The sequence below is a fragment of the Otolemur garnettii genome, unplaced genomic scaffold (genome assembly GCF_000181295.1).
Source record: "Otolemur garnettii isolate 467f Iridium unplaced genomic scaffold, OtoGar3 scaffold00025, whole genome shotgun sequence".
NCBI classification, from domain to species: domain Eukaryota; kingdom Metazoa; phylum Chordata; class Mammalia; order Primates; family Galagidae; genus Otolemur; species Otolemur garnettii.
Genome location: NW_003852420.1, coordinates 14,641,209 through 14,653,318, shown reverse-complemented (window position 1 = coordinate 14,653,318; position 12,110 = coordinate 14,641,209). Strand labels below are relative to the sequence as shown.

Genomic DNA, 12,110 nt, shown 5'->3' with positions numbered 1-12,110 from the left:
GGATGCCGAAGCCGACGCTGCTGCTGCGCGGGGGCTGGGAGCGCGAGCGCAGCCCCGGGGACTCGGAGCTGGGCCGCCAGTTCCGGGACTGGTGCCTGCGCACCTACGGCGACTCGGCCAAAACCAAGACGGTGACACGCAGCAAATACCAGCGGATCGCCGAGGTCCTGCAGGGCGGCGGCGGGACTGGCGCGGCCAGCGGCCCCGCGGCCGGTGAGAAAGGCAAGTTCCAGTTCTGGGTGCGCTCCAAGGGCTTCCGCCTGGGCAGCGGCCGGGAACCCAAGATGGGCCAAGTGGTGTATGTGCCGGTCAAGACGGGCTCGGTGAGTGCGCGCGCGGCGGCCGCGGGCCGGTCCCGCCGCGGGGCTCGGGGCGGGCGGGCGGGAGCGGGATGGGGGTGTGGATGTGTGTCCGAACGTGTGTCCCTAAGGTTGTCCGTGTGTCGGGCCCGCTGGAGGCGCACGCGTCCCTGCTCACCCGCCCTTCCCAGCTCGCCTGGGCAGCGCTCCGGGTTCGGGGCGTCCCTGCCCCCTCCGCGCCGCTGCTCGGGCCGTGGCGGTGCCGGGCGGGTTGTCCCGGACTGCTCACCCTAGCATGTTCCGTTCTCCCGTCCCCTCCCCCCGCCAGCAGGCGGCTGCTCCGAAGCCCTTGCCTCCCCCCCGCCGCCCGCCCCGGGGCTGCCTGTCCCGGGCGCCTAGCGCTCCCGCCCCCGGGCCGGCTGGGCGGCGTGTGTGTGTGTGTGTGTGTGTGTGTGTGTGTATGTGTGGAGGGTGGTGCCGTAGGGACTGAGGGGGAGAGGGAGGCAGGGGCAGCCACGGGACGGGGAGTCCGCTGGGCCTCTCAGCGCCAGGGGAGGGGGCCAGGCTGGGCACTGTGGCCCCGACCCCACCCGGGGCTGGCCCGGGGAGGGGCGCCCGGAGCCGCAGCCTGGCGCAGGAGCAGCCTCCCGTGGGTGGGTGGGGCGCCCCCTCAGCCCCCCGGGCCCCTCGCTCCCCCCTGCCTGGGACGGGGGCGGCCTGACCTATCCATCCCCTCCCCTCCCCCGTCCCCCGGGCCGGCCCGGTCCGGGCGGGGTGGCGTGGGGGAGGGGGCGGAGAACCGCAGCCGCCAGAGGGAGGAGGCGGGCGGCCGGGCGGGGGCGTCCCCTCTGGCCCGGGGCGCCCTGGAGAGGGCGTGCGGCGCGGGCCCCGCGGCTCCCCCGCCGGGACCTCATTGTTCTGCAGAGGGTGGGGGCTGGGGGGGCAGCCGATCCCGGGGCGCTGCGGAGCTTTGAACTTTCAGTAGCCTAGACCCTCCGTTAGTGCGTTCCGCCCCGGGCCCGGCCGGGCCGGCCCGGCCTCCCTCCCTGCCCCCCCATCCCTCCCTGGCCTCGCCCGGCCGGAGCGAGGGAGCGGGGCCGCCCCGCGCCGGCCTCCCTCCCTCCCTCGCTCCCCCGCTCCCCCCTCCGCGCTCCTCCCCCGTCCGGCCCGCCCGCCCCGCGCTCAGCCCAGTCCCCGACCGGAGCTGGGCTCTTCACACACAATTGATTCGGTCGTTACGAAAAGTGCACTTGTCCCCTCCCCCTCCCCCTCCGGCGGCAACCCGGGCTCGGCCCGCGGGGTGACGGGGCCGGGAGGGAGGGAGGCGGGAGTCAGGGAGCGGATCCGGAGGCGCCTCCCCCCGCGCCCAGGGGACGGGGCTGCAGGCCGCGGGGAGTGGGGAGCCGTGAGCGCGGAGGGCGGGCGGCCCATCTGCGAGGAGCGCTGATAACCGCGCTGCGGCCGCCAGCAGCCCATCTGCGCCGCTGCCGCCTCCGGCCGGACGGGGAACAGGGGGCCGCGCCGAGGGGCGCGCTGTGGCCGAATTCTCGGAGGGGGAGATTGGGGTAGTGTCCCAATCCACGCGAGTTAGGGATTCTCCCCAGCCTAAATCAGTACTCTTCCTGAAACCCAGGAAGGCTGGGTCATTGTCCCCCTCCCCGTAGAGTGAAGGACCCCTCCCCCAGCCCAAATCAGTGCCCACTTTTTCATATGGGAGGTGCGGATCATTGCCTCTCTCTAGCCTAGGTCAGCTCTCCCTATCCTGCCAGTTCTCCCTATCCTAATATGATTCTCCCCATGTTAGGTCCGTTGCCCCCAGCCTGAGTGTGGTTTTTCTAAGGTCAGTCACCCACCAGATGGTTGGCTGGGTCAGGGTCTCCTCCCCTGGGTCAGTGGCTTCCATCTTCAGGGCTTCCGAGGTGAGTGTCTCATCCCATTCCCTATCCTGCTATCTCTGCCCAAATAGCTAGAAGTCTTGGCTCAACCTTCTTCCTAGTCTAGGGCAGAGTCCCCTTCCCCCTATACCCACTCTTGGAGTTGGGGGGGTGACCACACCCCAGGCCCTGCATCTGGTTCACTGGTTCTCTGTGTGGATTTACCTCTCTCCCTTAGGAGTGGGCATTTGGAGCAGTCCATCTGCCCCCTATCCACACAGCTGTCAAGGTGGGGCAGCACCCCCTCCCCCTATCCAGGCTACAAGCAGAAACTAGGTGCTAGGTCTGGGCCCCAGGTCTTGTCAGCCCATGTGGTCGCTTCAGATATTTCTTGAAGCCCACACTGACATGTCCTGCCTGGCCTGGCTGCAGGGGCCTCATCAGCCTCCTCCCTGGCTCTCAGACCAATAATAAGCCCTCCCCAAGGGACCACCTGCCTGGGAGTAAGAGAAAGGGGACCCAGACCTCCCAGTCCAGGCTGCCAGGAGGCAACAAACACAACAGATAGTGCCCTCCCTTGACAGCCCACCCCTCAAGCTCCCCAGCCTGCTTGCCTGGCCCACTGGTCCCCAGAGAGCCCGTTAGTTACCTGCCACTCGCCTAACCAGCCAGAGCCAGCAGAGGCGATGCCCGAGTCCTGCCACCCCCATCTCCAAGTACCTTTCTGGGGCCTGGTTATTATTTTTATATTTCCATTTTCCTTTTCACTGATCTAAGAGGAACAAATCCTGCTGGGAATTCTGGGGCAGCCATGGCCTCTTCCTGGGAGAGGCTGAATGGGACCTTCTTTGAAAAGTGCAAAGGACAATCCCTACCTTCACTGGCCTGCACACACACACACACACACACACACACACACTTAAAGTTATCATTGCCTTTGGTAATGAACTGAGAACATCTATCTCCAAGGAGCCTTGGGCCTCTCTGATTCTGGGAATTGATAAATGGCCCAGGGCACCACCTCAGCTAAATCCTGTGACCCTCACAGTCTCTGATGACAGCCCTATTCTGAAAGGCCAGAGGACCCTAGGTGTTCTACTAGCCAAATTTCTCTCAGTAGAGAGAAATCTCTAGTTTTGTCATGGGTGGGTTTTGGTGAAGGTCATTGCACCATAGACCTCTGTCCAAGGCATTGGGCTAATACCCGAAGGCCTTGTGGTGGGTGCTGGGGTAATGGGGTGGGTGGGACTTTGCCTACCCCTTGGTCACCCAGGTGGTAGGGGTGGTAGGCATAGCTAAAGACATGATGAGGAAGACTTTAGGGCTTCAAGGGAGTACAAAAATTTCAGGGAAGAGAGAATGTGTGAGTTGAGTCAGCAGCAAGGGCCTCTGCCATGGTTTCTGTCCCCAGGATGGCCGTGGTGTGTCATCTCTCTTCCGTGTTGCTCTCTGGCTGCCCCCCACCCCCGGCCCCTATCCCCTCCCACAGCCCTATGCAGGGCTGTGGTCAGGCCCCTTTCCTAGTCCTGGCCAGCCTCAGGTTGATGATCTGACACCACTTGTCCTGTCCCATCTGGCCCTGAGCTTTTCTGGGTGTGTGTGACAAAGGCTTAATCTGTCCGGACGGGCCCAGGGCAGAGAGGAGGGCGAGGGGAATTACACTCTGTAGGGCCTCCTGCAGCTGGGGCCCGGGGGTGGGGGGTGGGGGGGTTCTGACTGAAGCCTGGGAGAGGCAAGTTGGTCTTCAGTTTGCAGGTTGTCACAGGAAATAGAAAGTGGAGGCAGAGGACAGAGGGGAGGAGGGCGGAGTCCTCTACAGGCTACACGGGTGCTCATGGGGATAAGATCTTTTTATGACAAGAGCCAGCCGGGGCCTCCTGGCTGGGCAAAGCCTGGTTAGGATTTATTATTTCTTGCGTTTGGCCTGATCCAGCCATAGCAGGCTACCAAGCAGAGGAAGCAAACCCCTTGGCGGCAAGACCCTCCGATTCTGGTCCACTGTCAGCTAGAGTGTAATAACCCCTTTCCTTTTCCTCTGGCCTCTCAGAGTGGGGCTGTCCTCAGAGAGTGTGAGGGCCACAGGATTTGGCTGAGGTGGTGCCCTGAGTCATTTGTCAATTGCCAGGATCAGAGAGGCCCAAGGCTCTTTGGAGATAGATGTTCTCCATACAACTGTGCCATCTTTCAGATGGTAAAACTGAGGCCTCAAGAGAGATGAAGTTTCCATTGGTAGGGAGCCAGGACTGGACTTAGATCTCTGTGCTCCACATGGCTTCTTCATGAGTCTGTCACATATAGGAATCCCACCATTAGAGCCCCGTTTCCCAAGGGAACCGCCACTCTTGCCAAACTCCACTCTTAATACTAGGCTTTTGCGAGCTGGACCCCAGGTGTTCTACTAGCCAAATTGACTAATGGTGGTCTTTTCCCAGTTTGTGACAACGTTCATTTAGTGGAAAGCATTTTCAGCCTTAAGTCTTTCTCCCCAGAGCTTTTGTGTAAACCTTTGGCACCTGCGGCCACTGGTCTGGGCGGGAAATGGCCTCTAACTTAACACTGCCTAATAGATGCTGTGACCTTCAGTTGAATACCTCAATATTTCCAGGCTTTCTCCAAATTATCAGCACAGCTACTGTTTCTGATCACCTACTGTGTGCCTATCACTGTGCTGAAGCACTGATACACATCAGCTTAGGGAATTCTCACAGTAGCCTAGAGGTTAGTGCTGTGATTATTGCTATCCAGATGAGTGTACTGAGGCTTAGAGAGGTTAAGAACTTCCCCTAGGCCTTGCCACTGACAGGTTCAGGCCCTGAGCTCAGTACTGCCTAGTGCACATCTCCCTTCTGACACTGAGGTGTCTTGCAGTATGATCCAATTTGAACTCATAGCTTTGAACGAGCTTTTAGTCCATTACACTTTAGTCTGAATTAGTTTAGAAGCATCCCTCTGGTCAAGATGTCTGTATTCACAGGCTGGTGCTGGGGGCAGGATTGGCAAATGTGAGATATCTGGATGCTTTCCTGGGGTTCATTAGAATGGGTATGGGGTGGGGAAAAGGGAGAAGGCCTCTGTTGTCCTGGGCCCTGGGGGGCTTTGGGAAGAAGGTTAACAGTGATGCCTGGCATAGGCCTCATTTCTCAAGAGGGGCAGAACTGAGCCTTTTTGTTAATTAAACCTCTGTGGTTTGGGTAACTTGGTCCTGGGAGAGCTGAGGATTACATTTTGGAGTCAGGGTCATGCTGAAGGATCAGGCTCTGCCTTCCTGGGGCCCCCACTGTAGGTTCTGGGTCACTCTCTGCTGAGGAGTGGGGACAACATGGACTCTTCTTCCTTGAAATTCCACGAAATTTCTCTTTTATGGCCCCTACAGGCTGCCTTCCCTTCCCTGAGTGTCTGGGAGGCCCATCTGGACCCTGAAAATGCTGCTGGGAGGATTGGGGGACAGGAAGCCTGTGTTTGGGGCTGTCTAGGGCATCAGACAAACCTGGGCTTTTCCAAGCTGACTGTCACTTTACAGGTTGTTGGATTTGAGTACTCTGCATGTGTGGTATGCTCATGGGTAAAACGTGTGTGCAGAAGTGCAACTGTGTAGGTGTGACTGTGCCTGTGCCCCTCCATGTACAGGCTGGAAGTGCTTGTGTGCATTTGTGTGTGGGAGTGCACAGGTGGAGGGGCTCCTCTGCACACTTGCCAGTGTGTGTGGCTGAGTGTCTATGTGAGTACCCCAGGTGTGGGTGTTGGCAGACCACGGGTGTGACTGTGTGTGCATGCTCACGTGTGAGGTCTGGATTGGAAAACCCCTGTGTATCTGGTAGTATGGTGCTGACAGGGGTGTCCTTTCTCATCACTGGGTCAACCTGAGCTGCTGCCTTGGTCCCTGCCCTCCCTGGGGTCCCAGCAGCTGGCTGAAGCCAAGTGTGAGGGAGGGAGTGGGCGTAAGAGGCAGTGCCACCTTCCCAACCCCATGACAGTGGCCAAGGCATCTCCTTGTTTTAGCCTTCTCATGCCCCCCACGAAGCTTATGACCTTTACTGTGGTCACATAACAAAGCCCAAAGTCAAGCACCATTGGGAGTAGAGAGGGCCCTTCTGGGAGAGAAGGCTCTGAACTTGAAGTGATAGGGCCAGGACGGATGCGGTCCCAGCCTAACCACTTCCTTGCCATGTGACCCTAGGCAAGTAGCCTACTTGGCCTCTCTGAGTCTCAGTTTCCTTATCTGGAAAACGGGCTCCAAAGCTCCACTTCATGGCAAACTGGATTTGAGGATGGTGGCTAAGTAATGTGCCCAAGGTCACCCTGATAATTTATGTCAAAGCCAGGCCTGGGTCCTGGGCCCCCAAAGCAGGCAAAGGAGCAGAAGGAGGCTGGTGAAGGCCCATCAAGGCCAGTGGCTTATTAAAACATGGACTCCTGGGCCTACAGTGACACAGAGGGGAAGGGAATGGCCTGGCCTTTCAAGTCACCAGGGCCCTGGGTTCAAATCCCAGCTCTTTTATCAATTTGGGCCTTAAGTTTCTCATCAGTAAAAAGGAGCAGGTGATCATGTCTGGTAGGACTGGTGTGAAAATTAATGCTTTAATGCATGTAGAGCCCCCAACGTGTAGAAAGTCTTGGAAAACGTTAGTTGTGGCTCAGCACCAATAGCATAGTGGTTATGGTGCCAGTCACGTACACCAACGGTGGCGGGTTCAAACCCAGCCCAGGCCAGCTAAACAACAACAACAAGAACAACAAATAGCCAGACATTGTGGTGGGTGCCTATAGTCCCAGCTATTTGGGAGGCTGAGGCAAGAGAATTGCTTAAGCCCAAGAGTTTGAGGTTGCTGTGAGCTGTGACATCATAGCACTCTACCAAGGGTGACATACTGAGACTCTGTCTCAGAAAAAAAGAAAAGAGGCTCGGCACCTATGGCTCAAGTGGCTAAGGCACCAGCCACATACACCTAAGGTGGCAGGTTCGAATCCAGCCTGGGCCCGCCAAGTAACAATGATGGCTGCAACCAAAAAAAAGCCAGGCATTGTGGCGGGCTCCTGTAGTCCCAGCTACTTGGGAGGCGAAGGCAGGAGACTCGCTTGAGCCCAGGCATTGGAGGTTACTGTGAGCTGCGCTGCCACAGCACTCTACCCAGGGGGACAGCTTGAGGCTCTGTCTCAAGAAAAAAAAAAAAAAGAAAGAAAAGAAAATGTTAGTTGCTTTGTCGGTCTTATTGAACTTCAGTTCCCTAATGTGGAAAATGGGGATGATGATGAAAGATGCTGTGGATATTAAATGGCACAGTGGACATAAAGCTCCCAACCAAGTCCCTGGCACATAGTAGGTAGGCCGCAATTAGTTCCCTAGGCACTGTCTCAGAATCATTTCTGTGTCTCCAGTGCCATCAGGGGCCTGGGAAATGTTGCACTGAATTGAACAGAGCACCAGAAAAGTCTTGGTGAGGCATCTAGGTGTGGTATGAGCCCCTGGACCTAGGAACTTGAGGGATCAGGGTCTCTCACTGTCCTGGCTGGTCTTTGCCCTGCTCTGAGCTTCAGTATCCCTAGTTATTAAATAAGGAAAAGCTCCAGTGGTCCTTCTGCCTCTCAAGGTCCCTGAGTCCCTCTCAGATGTCACATTGCTGGGGTCAGGGTAGGGTGCCGGAGGGCTTTACCAAGGACTGCCAAGTAAAAGGAAGGGCCTCTCACTGCCCCCCCCCCCAACATCCCCAGTCCCTCCTTCTCTTCCTTCCTCTCCCTTCCTATCCAACCCATTTGCTCCCTGGCTGGGAATCCAACTTACTGGGTTCTGGGTTCTCATGAAGACATAATGCCATCTATGTAATGGCTGACATAATGACTGCCTCCCTCTGACAGGGGTCTGAACACATCTCCCAATTTTCCACACCCCTGCCGTGCACCAGACACTTTATTTAATCTCCCCTCGATTCTGTGAGGAAGATGAGGCCTTGGTGCCAGAGAGGCCAGGGAAATTCCCCAAAGCCCACAGTGAGCATATGACAGCGCTTCGGTTCCAGGGCTCTAGCTGACCCCCCAAAGCCCCAGGGCATGGACACAGGGGTCCATAGTAGGCATGGCAGCAGGAGTATCTTAGCTCTCCACTACCCTAGGCTCATGGTGCACCCTCACTGAGGGCACTCCACACTAGCTGTCCAGAGCTCAAGGCAGCCCTTCCATCTGCCCAGACCCAGCCTGGTGGGAGACAGATGCTACCCCTCTGCCTTGCCCATACCCTGTTCTTCCCATCTCACTGCAGCTGCAAGGCCTGCCTGGGGGTGGGAGAGAGACAGTGAGAGACAGAGCACAGCAGGTGGGAGGCTGGGCCTCCCTCAGCATTCAGTCCTTTTGGCCACCCTGGGACTTGGGGCACCTCAGCTATAGATGGGGAAACTAAGGCAGAGTAGAGGAAACTCACTCAAGATCCAATCGAGCTCCAGAGCTGGATATGAGCCACAGTCCAGTTCCTAAGCCTGAGTCATTCATTCATTCACTCTTTCCCTCATTTACACCTTCCACAGCCCTCCTAGTCCTCCAGGTCCACTTGTCCCCTTCCTGGAGTTACCCCTGAGAGTCCATTTTTTTTTTTTTTTTGAGACAGAGCCTCAAGCCGTCCCCCTGGGTAGAGTGCTGTGGCATCACGCTCACAGCAACCTCCAACTCCTGGGCTCAAGCGAGTCTCCTGCCTCCGCCTCCCAAGTAGCTGGGACCACAAGCGCCCGCCACAACGCCCAGCTATTTTTTTTGGTTGCAGTCATCATTGTTGTTTGGTGGGCCTGGGCTGGATTCGAACCCGCCACCTTAGGTGTATGTGACTGGCGCCTTAGCCACTTGAGCCACAGGTGCTGAGCCCTGAGAGTCATTTTTGACTACTCTTCCTCTTACCTCTTGTTCCTCCCATCCAACCCATTTGCAAATCCTATTGGCTTTACCTTCAAAGCACATCTCAAATTCTGCCACTCCTCACACCTCCACTGCCCCAGCCTGGTCCAAGCCTGGAGCAGCGTCAGCCTCCCCACTGGGTACCCTGTGTCTACTCTGTTCCCACTTCCATAATCCCTCCTTTACACAAACTGGCCAGAGGAAACTTTGCAAAAATCAAGTCAGATTCTCTCCCTCCCCTGCTCAGAAGTCCCTAAGACTCATCTCATTCAAAGCAAGAGGCTGAGTCTTCCCTGTAGCCTACAGAACCCTGCATGATCTTGGGGGGGCGGGGGGGGGCGGCGCTGCTTACCGCCCTCTCCTCCCTCTCCCGTCCCCTGGTTCATACAGCCTCTGCCACACTGGCTGCCTTGCTATTCTACAAATAGCCAAACACAGTCCTGCCCCAGGGCCTTGTGCTGGCTGTTCCCCCAGGCTGGAATGGCTAGTTCTCTCTCCTTCTTTGGGTGTTTGCTAGAATGTCACTTCCTCAGAGAGGCCCTCTCTGATCACCCAGTTAGGCTTAGATCCCTTGGACTCTCTCTTCTTCCTCTACAGCCCTTATTGCCCCCAACATTTTATATATCTACTAGTTCATATGTTTAGGGTCTATCTCTCCACAAGGTTGTGGGCTCCTCCAGAGCAGACCACACCTGTTGTATTCACTACTGTGTCCCAAGGGCCCACAACGGCCCCTGCCTCTAAGGGGCTCTCCCCTGGGAAGCGGGGTACACCATCGGCAGCAATTGAGAACTGTGCATCCAGTGCTGCTTTCTGAGACCCTCAGGAGCCCCAAGGCACAGACCCAACCTCCTGCCTGAGAGTGTCTAGGAAGTCCACAGGGAAGTGACATTTGAGCTGGACCTTGAGGGCCAGTTTTTTAGCTAGAGCAGAGCACAGGGAAGCTCATTCCAAGGAGTGGGACTGATTTTGGCAGAGTCAGTGCAGGCCATGTGTGGTGGAACCACAGAAGGACTTCCCTGGAGCAGTGTATTCAGAAGAACATTCCAGATGGGGTGAGGATGGGTAAATGGCCAAATCAGCCTTCACCACTGTGGGGTCCTAAAGGGATGAGCTGGGGAAATTGCTTGCAGCCAGGTGGAAGAGAAGGCTCTGGAAAACCACTCAGAGGAGCCCACATCACTGTCAGGGACATCGAGGAGCTCTTAGGAACATCTGAGGGAGGGACGTGAGGTCAGATTCGGATTTTAGAACGAACCCTTGGGTGCTGTGGCAAGAGGGCCATGTGCTCTTGAGAAGGAAGAACTGGAAACCAAGAAATAGCAAGGTGAGGGGAGAGAAGGCCCTGGCTGGTTTCCTACAAGGACAAGAGATTATGTCTGGGCCTGGGTGACATGGGGGGAAAGGAGACTTGAGGGTCGCTGTTGACCCTGGATTCTTGGGTGAAAAGAGGAAAATTAGGAAACTAGAAAGTACAGGCAGGTATACAGATCTGGGGAAGACTTGGGACAGGTCTAGGGTCAGAATCCAGGAGGTGTCCTCAAGGCTGGCAGCTGGGAGGCCATGGAGACCTGGTGACTCAGGCCCCAGAGGGGTCTGTTCTGGAGTCATCATGTTCATGAGGTCCCCTTTTCATCCTAGAACCTTCCTCATCCGGATGGGACTGATGCAGGCTCCTGGGAGGCCTGTGCTTGGGTGGATGACTCATCGTTTTCTCGGCATCCCCGGGCTGAGGAAATGTTTGAGGAGACATGCGGCCCTTCCTTCGGTGGGCCAGACTCGGGCCTGTCAAGAGAAACGCACTTGGGCCTTGTCTAAGGACACCCCACGAGGGTGTCTGGGGAGCCCCTGGCTTCCATAGTGTAGCATAGTCCTCAGCCACCCTGGAGGCTGTTATGACCCCATTCTATAGGTTAGCAAACCAAGGCACAGCCTCTGCTGGTTATCCAGCTCAGGAACCACTTGGTGCTTAAGTTTCTTCTGAAAAATAGGTCTGATGACCACCCCTCCCCTGCAGGGCTGCTGGGAAAACTAAAGGAGAGAATCCACGTGAAATGCTCAAATAGTGGATTATCATTGTCATGGAGTTGTGAAGAGGGGTCTGCTTCTTCATGGGCAGAGCAGGCAGGGCAGAGTCCAGAAGGCAAAATGGCCAAGGACAGATCTGTGTTGAATCTCAGCCCTGCCAACAGCTGTGTGGTTCTGGGCAAATGTCTTGCCTGCTCTGAGCCCCTGACCCTTTCAGTATAAGTGGGTAGTAAAAACCATGCCCTATGGGGTAGTTAGGAAGATGACATAAAGTCAAGCCTGCCAAGCAGGCCACAGAGCAGAGTCTGCTTCTCCATCTCTGGTCCCATGGAGGAGCCCTCTCCCCACCACAGAGCTCTCAAAGCTGTTAGCCTCCCAGGGGTGGTTATGAGGCCCTTTGTAGAGTACCTGGGCACATGGGTGCCTGGGCTGAGGAGAAGAGACGAGGAGAGGCAGCTTAGAGAGTTCTGAAAGCTCGGTGGAGATGGAGCCTCTCTGGACACTCTGGAGGCTGGACAGGAGCAGGCTGAGGATCAAGGGGTTTGATGTTGATTTGAGGGCCTTGTAGGTTGGCAGAGCAGTGACGTCCAGGCTCTGCCTCTTACTGCTGAGCAGTCTTAGGCAAGTCATTTTCCTGCATCAAGCCTCAGTTTCCCCATCTGTAAAATGGGATGATAATAGCTACAGATTCAGCTATACCCCCTTCCATACTATATTCCATAGTATAAAAGCATCTTGACCAGGTATGGACATGGTCAAGCCCTCAGTAAAAAGGAACTACAATCAAGACTATGATTTTGAGGGGATTGGTATCCCTAAAATCTGTGACGGCTTGGTGCCTGTGGGTCAAGTGGCTAAGGCGCCAGCCACGTACACCCAAGGTGGCGGGTTCGTATCCAGCCCGGGCCTGCCAAACAACAATGACAGCTGCAACCAAAAAATAGCTGGGTGTTGTGGTGGGTGCCTGTGGTCCCAGCTACTTGGGAAGCTGAGGCAGGAGACTAGCTTGAGCCCAGGAGTTGGAGGTTGCAGT

The 12,110-nt window shown here is 56.7% G+C and overlaps 1 protein-coding gene across 1 annotated transcript in view; it reads left to right on the top strand.

The window, feature by feature from the left end:
• Positions 1-2: 2 nt before the first annotated feature.
• The window catches only part of NOL4L (nucleolar protein 4 like), a 129,082-nt gene continuing 116,974 nt past the window's right edge, over positions 3-12,110 (top strand). Inside the window, exon 1 of the mRNA XM_003788087.3 lies at positions 3-323. Within this exon, the coding sequence (XP_003788135.1) occupies positions 3-323 (321 nt within the window). The remainder of the gene's footprint in view (positions 324-12,110) is intronic.